This window comes from Paramisgurnus dabryanus, chromosome 11, assembly GCF_030506205.2.
Source record: "Paramisgurnus dabryanus chromosome 11, PD_genome_1.1, whole genome shotgun sequence".
In the NCBI taxonomy this organism is placed as follows: Eukaryota; Metazoa; Chordata; class Actinopteri; order Cypriniformes; family Cobitidae; genus Paramisgurnus; species Paramisgurnus dabryanus.
The window spans coordinates 17,912,381-17,926,239 of record NC_133347.1 but is presented as its reverse complement, the minus strand read 5'-3'; the positions used below and the strand labels follow the sequence as shown (position 1 = coordinate 17,926,239).

The following is a 13,859-nucleotide window of genomic DNA, read 5'->3' as shown; positions in this document are numbered from 1 at the left end:
AACATTGTTTGGGGATATATGTAATGGTGCTACAATAAAATCCCCCCAAGGCCTATGAACACAAATAAGGTGATGTTCTGTAGTGCTTGTCTGAGCATGCAACAGTAACCAAAAGTAGGGGGTGTGGGGCATAGCGAACGGGTCAATTGTTACAGTTTTACAAGAATAAGCCACACGATCCATCAGTCTCACATTCTCTTATCAATGTCTGCTATCCTCGAGGTGACAGAGCACACCTACTAAACGCTGCGATTCTTTACCGCCCCGGGAAGAAATCAGGGGCGAAATTACCAGCTATGAAATCTCAACATGCAGCCGAATGTCAAACCTGACGGCGATCTGCTGTAATTACGCTGTCAAAAAATGGTGCTGAAATATCCCACCCCTACTTTCTGGGATGAACACTCACAAAGACAACTATTGCCAAATTCGCACTCTCGATTATCACCTGTCATCAATGTTTTTGTGTACTGCAGGCGTTTCAACAGCAGGCCTGGATTGACTCATCACTCCGGCTACTGGACTCAGATAAGTGCCAGTCTTCAAACCACAAATAAAATCAGAAGAATGTGACCCACACTAGCACTAGAGGTGTATGTGTGTGTAGGGCGTGTGGTTGAAGGACAGGGTGCATAGCCAAGTGTGTGTTCCAGTACCTGAAGGGGGTCATGCAGGACCCCTTGCTAAACATGCTTTTGCACCGTTATAATCTAAACTATAAATTTCCATCAGGACGGGAGTTGGACGGCTGCCAGTTGTTGCTGCGGGGGCTCGGACACAGAGAGGCCGGTTTAGCTTGTTATCCAGTGACATTTTCCCCCAAGCACACAGTGTACGGTACACACGCAAAGGATGCAACCTCGCATGGCCCTGCCTAACTTTAAAAACACTGCTAAAAAATTTAATAAATTTGCTGTTCTGCTAAATCTAATTGTTGTAGTATATGACAAAGTTAGACAAGTCGTTCTGTTTGGGAATAGATCTTTAAAAAGTCTGAAAAATTACTCTATTACTAAATATTATTTTCTTAATGCTTTTCTTAATGTTTTAAGAACAGATAGTCTATGTTTAAATCTATGTTGTTAGTATTGTTATTATTGATTTTATGACAGATGTTTTTGCTATGCCTATAATGCCTATAAAACAGTAAAACAATTCTGCTTTATTCCTATTCCTAACCCTTGAAAATGGATTTCCACAAATATAAACATGTATTTCGGAAATCAGTAACAATATTTTGACAGCATTCGTTATTATCAGTGTGTTCAGTTTAAACATCTACTAATATTTACTCATTGTATCTGTTACAATAAATAATGTGCAGTGAACTAACTGAACACTTTTTTTTGTAGTAACTAACATCAATAAATAATAAATAATAAAGATCAATAAATGCTGTAAAACTATGTTGCGTGGTGTTAGTTATGTTAGCTAATGCATTTACTAATGTTAACGAATAGAATCCTATTGTAAAGTGTTACTAATGTCTTTTTAAGCAAGTTTTGTTACAGCACCACCATGTTTTGCAAAGAACAGGGGTACGTTCAAGTTCAAACCGGTGTGCAACGTTATGCTACATTATCATGGTTATACGACGTGTTTATTGGAAACAATGCGTACCGGTGTGCAACAGGGTTTAAGATACGTTTTTGCTTGTTTGGTGGGTGTGTCAACTGCAGTCCAACCAGCAGCAACATGTAAATGAACCAGGTAGCACTAAAGAGACAGCTCGCACAATGGGTCCAAGATTAAATTGTCTCTTTTATTCTGGACAGCAAGGACAGTGATTGTAACATCAAGCGTATTTTAAAGTATTAAACACGTATTTATAACGATTTCTTCAGGTAACATTTAAAAAAAGTACACAAAGAACGGCCTTCCAGGGAACTACACTAACCTTTTCCACTGGTGGCACTTGCGCTACCAACTTTTTCAGTTACTGGCGCAAAATATGATTTGGTCGCACATATTTTTTTCAAGTTATATTAAGGCGCTCTGGATAATAATGAACAATAATGAAACTGTATTGCATACAGATATGCTTTTTATTTTACTTGCCATCTTTTAAACCACATGCCGCCTTGTTTTCTTAAACGTTGCAGTGTTTCCCACAGATCTGAAATTTACTTGGTGGTGGTAGCCGGTGAAAAGGGCAATTATTACCCACTGACAAATAATGGTCTACTATACATGTGATGTAGAACTAATAATGTGTGACACAACACAATACTTTGATTCATTGAAAATTAATATTAATTTCACATTATATTTCATCAGTCTAACCACCCCAAACTTTCTTTGCCATTAACAAAGCTGACACTGTTTGTCAAAGCACCACGAAAAGACTTACTGTTTTTGCACTGATATATGAAGCAATTAGACCCCTTTTATCAAACTCAATATAATACAATACTATGTATAGTATATTAATAGACAGTGCAGGTCTATAGATTATAAATGTGACTGATGTTATGACTGATGTTATAATGGTAATAATTTCTATTAGATAGGCACTTTTACTGCTTTTGCTCTATCTTTCTATTTCTCTCTTGCCGATTTAAAAAGCTTAATCCACTCATTATTTCAGATTTAAAAGTCTACTTGCTGTCCCGGGGACAGACTTTACATTGCTGTGCTCGTTCAGTGCAATTGGCTTGACATTAGCATTGCTTTTTGCTACAATCTCTGTCCAAACTTAATATGGATATGGTTTTAGAAAATATATGGTTAATTAATAATAAGATTATTAAAAAAATGTGAGAAAGAAAATGCAGCGCGTGGTCGTAACAAGAACCATCGCCATAGAAACCGGAGGCACGCTGAAACTGCAGCCGAGCTTTAGCGCGGTAGCGCTCATGGTCGTTTTCCGATCGACTCGGGTTATAAACACAACATTAATCAGACTTGGGACCCAAAGTAATTAAACTAGGATCTAACCGGACCCGACAGACCATTTAAAAATAAACCCGGAACCATACGGGTCCCGCGTCCTCAGTGAAGAAAGACCTCTGCTCAAGTTCAGAAACATGGAAGACACTGCGCTTGCGTCGCGTCCCACCCAATTCATTGAGAAACAGCTGAGCACGCAAACGCACACTGATAGGGAGAGACACGACGTGCTTTCACGCAAAATGAAGCCAACGTGTTGATGGCTCAGAGCACGTTATGAAACGTATTCTTAAGATCCACATTTCTGTTTTAATAAATGCTCATAGTAAATCATAGCATATTGTCTAAAACATTAGGTAGCACATTTGCGACCCATTAAAAATTAGGGTCGCAACGGCAGTTCAAAAGGTCGCATATGCGACCATTTTGGTCGCAGTGTAGCTCCCTGCCTTCTCAGCTACCGTAGTAACAACTCTTGCGTCATCAGATCAGAGCATGTCATTATTTAAAGGAATAGTCCACTCATTTTCAATATTAAAATATGTTATTACCTTAACTAAGAACTGTTGAATCATCCCTCTATCATCTGTGTGTGTGCACGTAAGCGCTGGAGCGCGCTGCGACACTACGATAGCATTTAGCTTAGCCCCATTCATTCAATGCTGCCATTTAGAGATAAAGTTAGAAGTGACCAAACACATCAACGTTTTTCCTATTTAAGACGAGTAGTTATACGAGCAAGTTTGGTGGTACAAAATAAAACGTAGCGCTTTTCTAAGCGGATTTAAAAGAGGAACTATATTTTATGGCGGAACAGCACTTTTGGGAGTACTTCAACTCGCCTGAAAAGTCCGCTCCCCTTCTCACTCTCATAATGGGAGAGGGAGGGTGTTACTGTGCCAAGTCGAAGTACTCTCAAAAGTGCTATTACGCCATAAAATATAGTTACTCTTTTAAATCCGCTTAGAAAAGCGCTGTTTTATTTTGTACCACCAAACTTGCTCGTTTAACTACTCGTCTTAAATAGGAAAAACGTTGATGTGTTTGGTCACTTCTAACTTTATCTCTAAATGGTACCATTGAATGAATGGGGCTAAGCTAAATGCTATCGTAGCGTCGCAGCGCGCTCCAGCGCTTACGTGCACACACACAGATGATAGAGGGATGATTCAACAGTTCTTAGTTAAGGTAATAACATATTTTAATATTGAAAATGAGTAGACTATTCCTTTAACGGTTGACAATTGGCTCTTTTTTCTTGGAAGGCGGGACCTCCTTTGCTAGAGCGACCGTTGTGATCTTCCCCATGTAAAGCAATAGCAGTGACGTATTTTGGGGTAAAATATAACAATCGCATACGATTTCTCGTGCAGCCCTAGTAAAATATCTTTAGTGTTACCCCAAAATCTACCTGTACTCAAAGCTACCAAACACAAATGCAGTACAATCAAAGTAACAAACAACTAAGTAATGCATTCATGACACCCGCTGCAATATAAAAGCTAGAAATAACAGTAAGTCAATATTAATGATTTGAGAATGGTGATGAAAGAAATGATGGATGGTACTCACTGTTGAGTCTGCTGACAGGAATGGAGTCGGTCCTGTCATGAATCCATTCTGGAGGGTGTGGACGGATGTTGGCCTGGGACGCAGCGTAGGCGACCGGGTCATTGCTCACCCAGGCAGATAAATAAATGTAGAAGGCATTTGGGTTGATGATTCCATCAGCGTTCACCAATCGCTGTCTTGTAAGCTGGTAAGAAATGCAAATTAAAAAGTTTTCAACATCTGAAAGTGTTTTTAAAATGATCAAAAGAACTAATTTTGACAGCAACCATCTTGTCAAATTTGACCTACGGTTTCAACTAAACCCTAACCGTAATGGTTTATAAAACCAGGTTATCAAGCTGTCTTTTTTAAAGGTGCCAAAGAATGCATTAAAATAATATGTTAAATTGTTCTTTGATATTTACATAGAAGGTATGTAACTTTATTAAGGGCAAAAATGATCCAGAAACGTTTTTTTTTTAATGTCCATTTACAACCCTAGGATTTGTCCTTTGAATGAAATTGTCTATTTTTGCCCTTTTTTGTAGGGTCATGAATAATAATATCGAGCTCTGCTTGAATTGCTGTGCTCTGAGGCTCATGGCAGTAGCTCTCATTAGTAAACATTTTAACTTTGTACTTAAAGGTATAGCGTAAGATTTTCGTTTTCCGGGTGGATCACCACTGTTATTGGTCATCCCAGATGTCAATCATTCTGATTATATGTTGACGTATAACCGTCGCACGTGCTCGCCTCTACTTTCGCTTTCTGCACATGCGCACTTTCACGTGTATGTTTGTTGTGCTACGGTTTCAACCATTCATTGAAGGTCGCGTTCTCACTGTATTTTTTTCAAAATGTCTGAGGGTCGCAAGAGAAAAAGTGTCTACGAATTGTATGACAAGAAGAGAAAGGACTATAAATAAAGAAACAAGACCAGAATGTTTATGGGAGACTATTTTACACGCTGGCGTGAGCTAAAAGGACAGGTTGGGCTTCCCACGCGAAGTTTCTACTGGAAAGGTACATTTTGTCATGCTATTTGGAGAAATCCATTTAAAATCACTGCTAGTAAAAGTTGATGTAAGCTATGATTTGCGATGCTAGCCCTGGCACAAGTCACGAACCGCACAGACACGGTAAACATGCCGACAGAAACTTGTAAACAGAGCGAAGAGAAGAACTGAGCTCCTGCACGCTCTCTCTCTGTCTCGTGCACGCGTTTAACAGGCGTTCCCTCTCGGGAGCATTTTTTTAAAAATATCGAGGGGCGGTTCTTTTAAATAATTCGGGAAAATCTTCCGCTATACCTTTAATGTGTAATTTAATGTTGAGGGACTGTGACATCACAGTCGGTGTTATGTTGAGATTGGCCTGTTTTCCAGTAGTCTTTTGCGTGCACAAGGTTTACATAAAAATGAGGAAACAAACGTGTTTAAGGCTCACGATTTGACACAACCATGTACAGAGCTCTTATTATTCACCTATTCCTAGGTAAATACAGTTTTTTACTCTATGGCACCTTTAAGGGCTATATAATCGAGTATTGAGAACGGCCACCAGCATTGCAGCAATCTTTAAACGCTTGACTTCTTTCCCAACGCTCAGCTAGCCACCTCCTGTGAAGGTAAAGCTATTACGACATCACACTCAACACCATAAGCAATTCCCAAGGAAATAAATCTACAGTCTCTCAGTCAAGAGTTGTGGGTCAGTGTGTATATGTGTGTGTATTTGGGGGGGTAGGGGGTGTGGAGTAGAAATGAGAGTGAGTGAGAGAAAAATTGCTTGAGTTAGTGTAACAATAAAAAAATTGGCCAGAGTCCCTGTGCGCGTCTGTGTGCAGTTAACCTTTGCTGTTAACACTGGAGGAAATGCCACCCAGCAAATGGAGGAGAGCTATAAAAATAACACAACATCTGTACAAATGTTGCAAATACTGGCTTTTCGCGACCCCTATGGATACCCACAATGCCCGGCGCTACAAGCAACAACTGAAGGAAAGAGAGAACAAGGTTTTGGCTAATAAGCTACTCTTACACTTGTAATAAGGAACTTTCAGTCAGGTTGTCTTTGTTTTTTAATATAAAAATAAACTTTTTTGTTTTTTATATTTTAGAGTATAATTTTATAATTTTTGTCGGTAGTAAAGCCATGTCAAAGATTGAAATCAAACGTTGATGCTCCTTATCTCATAATTATAACATGAGACTTTTCACCTATATTTCACAGGCAGGGCCACAAAAAGCAATAAAAAAGCACACTGGATTTAAGATGACCAAAAAGACTGAAACACCGTGTGATTCCCGCCTCTGTATTCACTGAAAGTAGACATGGCACCAGCTCCAAGAGAAAGGAATAAGTAAAAGTCTGGACAGAAAAAAGCAGACTTGGATTCCAAAGATCTGGATTGCATTAAGCAGCAGGATGCGCAACAACTGTATGTCTTCAAGCTGTCACGGGAAGCACACAGTGCGAAGCTGGCGGCCTCCTGGCCCACTGCCGCCCTCTTCCCTCACAGGCAGAGGAAATGACATCACGGGCCGCACACAAACACAGATCGGCTGGCTTCTCTTTCCTATTTTACTGCCAACGGTTCAGCAAAATAATGACCATTCGAAAGCAACAAAAAAATGCTAAACATTTCTTGTCTTATTTGCGCATTGCCAATGAACCGACAAGACGACACAAAAGCAAACACACACATACACAACCATAGCACTCTTCCCCACCCTCCAGCCCTTCTGGCATGTGCTATGCTTTGTATTTTTCATATTTTGCTCTCCTGTTGCCTAACATTTCATGCTGGGTAGCAAATGGAAACTGTTAATGTGTTAACCTGTTATATTTTTTGCCGGTGTGACGGTGTGTGTGTGTGTGTAGGTTTTTTTCTTGACATGGCCCCTCTAAAGGAGTCTTGAAGAGGTTGCATAGGCTGAGCTGAGCTTTAGGCCTGCAGCAAGAAAGTGGAACAAATGGTTTAAATGAAGACTTAATTGCTTTTTCAGAGGCGAGTTGTGGCCCCATCGAGAGCTTTAAATTCCTGTGCTTGGTAAAGCAATCAGAGAGAGAGAGAGAGAGAGAGAGAGAGAGAGAGAGAGAGAGAGAGAGAGAGAGAGAGAGACCAGGTGTGGTTCTGATTTGTCGCTATAAACCCTGACGCTCACACCAAACATCTATATATCAAATTGAGCATAAAATCAGTACAACCAGTACTTCCTTTTTTTGGTGTACTTTAGTATCAATCTGGTATTTTAGGATGATTTGCAAATGTAGTATTACAATTTTAAAACTCCCACTTTAGATGACTAATAGGGCATGCAAGATGTAACGTTTCCTGGGGTCTAGTGGGCGGCTTACCAGGTTAAGGTTGACTGGCTTCTCTCTGCGGCCGGTTTGGACCAGGAGTTTGTAGGCCAGGATGCCATCTTCAGAGCCGTTTCTGTAGTTCCCCTGAATGATCCGACCCGCCTGCCAGTCCTTATCAAACGCCTCCTGCAAGCCTGCAGGTAACACAAAGAGCACACTGGTTTTAGAGACAATGACCCCTTTTTTCTCAAGCGGTCGTTCAGGTAATATCTGGTGACAGAGTCAAATCAATGCAACTGTTGCAAATAGAGGGAATACACGTGACGTCACCTTTGGCGAAAGTGACTGTGGTTACGTCCACTGAGTGAAAAAAGTCTGAGCGACAGCATTGACATTACCTAACTTAATTCAATAGGCTTTATGCCCTGCTGCACTACTTCCTGAACTTCAGCCAGCTCCTTGTTTCCTGTCTGCCATTATTGGACAAACTGATTAATCCAGGTGTGCCTGACCTCAGTAGTCACAAACAAACTGATTAATACAGGTGTGCCTGACCTCAGTAGTCACAACAACAATTATCAGACACACCTGGATTAATCAGTTTGTCCAATAACGGCAGACAGGAAACAAGGAGCTGGCTGAAGTTCAGGAAGTAGTGCAACTGGGCATAAAGCCTATTTAAGCCGATTATAGTCAGTTTTACTGGCATTTCGCAGCAGCCGCTATGAAAACCAGCCATTTTGTTGAATGTTTTGCCACTTAACAATGCAAGCTCTGGCGTGGTCACATGAAAAAATTATGTTGTTGCTTACCCTCTACGTATAAGCTGTGATGTAATGTATTGACTACCAATTAGAGTAAAGATTATCACCTGATACATTTAGATAAAGAATTGTGTCAATCTAGGGTCTGGTGAATCCAAAACCAGCACAATTATACAACACTCTCTCTGATTTCAGACAAATTACCACCTTTTATGTGTAGTTTTTGTGTTAGATGTTGTGTGGCATAAACATGGCGTAGGAAAAATTTGGTTCTATTACTAGCCAAAGGCTTGAAATTGTTTTAAGGACCTTGATGAATAGGTTTATCCCGAAACAATGTTTACCTTTAACCTATCTTCTCAAATATCCCTTTACCCCTCCCATATCGCTTCCCTCAACGCCAGTGGTCCTTTCTGGGACAGATTGTTTCCTCTACCCTTCACCTCACTGTCTGTGACTAATTTGTTGAGCCACAAACCACAATATTAAAGGCAGCTCTTCCCATCCACTCAGTAACAGCCTTTACTTCATCTTATATACACAAACCGAGACATTGACAAAAAAAATACAAAAATGATCAAACTGATGATGTTTGAGGTTCTGACACGCCGAACAGACTCTGACAAAGCAAGTTTCTACATGCCACCCAAAAAGAAGTCAAACTCCACCAGGTCAGAAGCCATTTGGAGACAGGTATGCCATTATGAACAAGAGCTGTGAAAGAATAATAGAAAAAAACAGGGTCTCCTTTTGAATCTGACCCGCCTGGGATTAGATACGACATTCCGAGCGCTCGACGCACGGATTTCATGGAAAGAAGCCACTGTGAAGGAGGCCACAAGGATAGGGCTGTTGTAGGAACATGCCCTGTATCTCCACATCTCATTGCTTTTTCGCTCCTCTCACCTTCACTGTGTTTTTTCACCCTTTCTGCCTTTCATTAGTTTTTCCTCATATTTTCTGTCTCTGCTTTTAATCTCTCCAATTGAATCTCACTCTCGCGACATAATCCGCTTTAAGACATTAAATGTGTTACAGATTGCGAGGTTTAGCAGCGTGATTAATGAAACAGATGATCTGATGACGGTGAAACTGAGGTTAGAATTTCAAGAGCCTTTTTGTTGATTCCTCAAACACGTTGAGGAAAATCGAGACGGCCTGTAATTTTTTAAAAATGTATTTCGATTAAATTAACTCATTCCTTGCAGCGGAAAATGGGATGGAGAGTTACTTTTGTGTCAAGTAAGTAACCCGTTTAAGCCCTTTCATACAAAAAAGAGACTTCATATGATATCAATGCTTGTATTCAAAGAGTTTCTGTCTAAAGAGATCAACTATTTGCCAGGTAAGAAAAATAAACCCAATTCAAACATTAATTCGTAACGTTTTCATGTAATGTATTATTTACTATAAAGGGCATGTGAATCTTTTTGTTTGATATAAATGCAAATGCAAAACAACAATAGATGTAAAGAACAATAATAAAACATTAATATCTATTTAACAAAATGTATTAAAGGGCCCATATTATGCAAAATCCACTTTTACAAGGTTTTTGGAAATAAATGTGTGTTAGTAATGTGTGAACACAACCACCCTAAAAATCCAAACACTCCTTTTTTAATCCCCATTAAACAGCAGTCTCATTAGACATGCTTGATTTTCTTGTTAATGTGATGTCACACAAACAAAGCCCTGCCCAGAGCCACTGACTGACTGGTTAAGCTTTTCTAAATGTGTTTGTTAGCACGTTGTAGCACTAATGCGGCTAAAGATGTTAATGTCCCAAACTATATTCACAGGAATCAGATCTATTTTAACCCGAGCTGAAACCTTATAGGCACACCTGAGACTTATACTACATCTTGTAAAAATGTGCATAATATTTTCCCATTAATATCTTGTCAAAAGGCCTTATAGGCAGGACTGTCAAGGGATTGCAGTGCATTACCTAGTAGCCAGTCTTTGAAGTAATGCAGCCACATGCGCGGAAGCTGCCCGTTTTCCTCTCGCAGGACGTACTTCACGCTGCCGAATCGCTGGTGCAGCTCGTACAGCTGAGGCTGGATCTGAGCGTAGTCCGCTCTCTGGGTGACCACATACATGTTGTAAAAGGAAAAGTACCGGAACTGGGCACGAATGAAGTCGTATTCGCCAGTCTCCCGTGGCACGATGTCGGTCAGCTCTAAACCGTCCCGGACCCGTGTGGTTCCGTACAGGCTGACCACCAGCAACGCCAAGAAGAGTAAAATCACCACCACCTGAGTAACAAACACAAACAGAGAAATGAATCAGGGTTTGGCTAGGGCAAAAGCTACCATAATAGCATTCACACATCTTTACTTGAGGTGTTTGTGGTTTTCTGAAGGCTTTGACTCACACTTACTCAACTGAATATGATACACTGGCTTTCACTAACTAACTGTCCATATGCCTAAACATATTACTTCATCTCTGGCAACTATAATCCTACTTCTAATCTAACTATGTGTGGTGCCGGTAAATAAAGGGAAAGTTTACTATTTTGCCTCACCTTCGTCTTAGGCTGTAGCAGAAAAGGCGCATAGCGCCTCTCTGCAAACGATGCAAATGTCCAGCGTGAACATGGCGGCTCCAGGCAGCGCAAACCCGACTCTCCGAATTGAGACAGCAGATCACGCGTTGAACTCGCTCCGTCTGGGCTCTGGCAGGATGCCGTGTCCAAGACAGGGCCACCCGTAGCAGAGGCGCTTCCCGGTGGGCTCGCCCTAACTCCCGTGCTGCTGCCGTTGTGGTTGTTATTGTTGTTGTGATTGGGGTTGGGGGCAAAGGGTTGGACGGAGATGTGAGAAAGGGGCTCGGCCGTGGTGTAGTAGGCCTGCGTTCTGGGGTCGTACTCAGTGCGCAGCTGGACGGTGGACTGCATGGTGATTTGGGTGTGCTGGGCGAAGCTGTGGCTGCTGTAAGAGGGTGGAGGACTGTAACGACTGGATTCAGCGGAGGAGTCGCCGTACGCTGCCTGCGGCTCCAACTGAATCACTCGGTTGGCACAGGGGCTAAAGAAGAGAGATAGTGAGGTAGAAACTACATTTTAGTAACAAAAAGGCAGCATTGTAATTATGCATGGGTATTTCTTGCCATATCAATACTTAAAAATGTATAAATATTTAAGATAACTAAAAACTATGCACGGTAAACAGGTAACTGACAAGCTAACCACTATTGATGATTCCATTCTGAGCTGTTAGGGTTGGTTGTTTTTAATACTATATTTCTTATTTGTCTCTTCACCAATTTGGAGAGTTAACGAGTGAATACTTTACGTCTTTAGATGTGGTAACCTTTAACACTTATGCAAATGTATGTAAATACAACGCCATTCAGCTTTCCAGTCCAGAGCGGTTAAAGTGAAGAGGCGAGTGAGTAGCATTGACTAGAAGGAAAACGTTTCAACCATGGTGAAAGTTTAAGCATCAGGTTTAATTTCCTGTGGGAGTTTGGGGGCATGACTAAGAAAATAAAACATGTGCCGACTTTCTCCCTCTCACATCAGACAAATGTTGCAGCGAGCCGGAGAAGCAACAGCATGTCTTTCTTTAAGGGCCCGTGGCCACAGACATCAACACACATATAGACACACAGTATTCTTTTTAATTGTGTTGTTTACATTGCACTGAATGTCATTTAAGGCTACTGCGTAATTTAGCAAAAAAAACTTCATATTAATAATCATCAATGTTTTGTATCACAGAAATAGGCAGAACATGTGTGTGCATACTAAAAATGTTTTACTATGATAGATCACAGTACAGTGGAAGTTTATTATATGTTTATGTGGATTACCTGACAAAACAACAAAAGATGTCAAATCGGCGATCCTCTCTGCGGTACAGATCCATGCTAAGGATGGCAGGAAAGATGAGTAGCACCATAGCAAAGTTGAACACCACGACCACTGCCGCCTGAGCAAGAGACAGAGAGAGAAAACAATTAAAAAAAGACCTTCACACATTTGCACAAAAGCAATCTTATACACTGTTTTACACACACATCTACAGAGAGTCTATGCCAAACCATAATAATTTCAAGCACTTTTCTAAAATAAATAAAACACAACGCTTACTACTACCCTAAATCTAACTTAGATTATATGATTTTCTGAAAAATTCACTTAAAGGAACAGTATGTAGGATTGTGGCCAAAACTGGTATTGCAATAAAAAAAACTTGCGGCTTAAACTGGTACTGCAATCACACAACTTGTGGCCAATACACAAAATGACAACATAAACATAAGTTGAGGGCTGCAACTACACTTTTTAAATGGCAATATCCTGGCCAGACCACTGTTGTCAGTGATATAAGTATTTGAAATGAAAATGATTTCTTAATGTCTAGTGACATATCAGGGCCATTTTATGATTAATTGATATAAATTTCTTACATACTGTTCCTTTAAATCTACTTTTATATATACACATCGCCATTTATAAGCATCAATCATGTTGTCAACACTTGCCAATATTTTGTGTTTGAAGTAGGTTTGCATAACGATTAATCTATTTCAGAATAAATTCATATATTTGTGTTAACTGTGAATAATAATTAAGCATATATAAATATGCACACAAGCATGTATAATTGTAAGAAAAAAAAATATATTTATATATTAAGTATTTATATATAATATAAATTATACATAAATATACAAATGTATATACTCATGTAAACATTTCTTAAATATATACATGCATGTATGTGTATTTATTTATACAAAGTTATAATACACAGTACACACACATATATGATGTAAACAAAAACCTTTATTCTGCAATAGATTAATCGCTATTAATCTTTATGCAACCCTATTTTGAAGCATTGTTTATTATTATTTATGTCAGTAAACTACAACAAATATATCAGATTTTTCTTTTTTATCTGGAATAAAAATTCATAATCACTATAAATTCACAAAAAATTGCCAGAAAATAAGACCTACAGTCATTTTAATATTTTCAACTCATTTAACTCTTTCCCCGCTAGCGTTTAAAAAAAAATCGGCAGCCAACGCAAGCATTTTTTTAAATGATTTTTGTTGTTTAATGCCTTCTAGAAAATGTTCTTCTTTAAATATATAAACATACAATATCAAATAAAAGAACAGACCCTCTGCTTTAAAAAAAAAAAAAAAAAAAAAAAAAAACGTTTCATCCTACCTTCTCTTTTAATCACATCTCAAATATGGACAGGTTTTTTAAAAAAAATACCTAATTTAGATAATTCCATTTTTGTGAAAGCCTTTTGATTCAGAGCGATTATCCAAACATACACAGAGTTTGACATTTTCAGGTTTTATAAGTTGGGTAA

General features: G+C 39.4%; 1 protein-coding gene across 1 annotated transcript in view; it reads right to left on the bottom strand.

Annotated features, from left to right (window-relative positions):
* ptch1 (patched 1) overlaps window positions 1–13,859 on the bottom strand; it is a 59,328-nt gene that overhangs the window by 11,643 nt on the left and 33,826 nt on the right. Inside the window, exons 13-17 of the mRNA XM_065247206.2 lie at window positions 12,337–12,455; window positions 11,048–11,549; window positions 10,466–10,775; window positions 7,802–7,944; window positions 4,462–4,645 (exon numbers count right to left, since the gene is read on the bottom strand). Coding sequence (XP_065103278.1) covers window positions 4,462–4,645; window positions 7,802–7,944; window positions 10,466–10,775; window positions 11,048–11,549; window positions 12,337–12,455 — 1,258 coding nt within the window. The remainder of the gene's footprint in view (window positions 1–4,461; window positions 4,646–7,801; window positions 7,945–10,465; window positions 10,776–11,047; window positions 11,550–12,336; window positions 12,456–13,859) is intronic.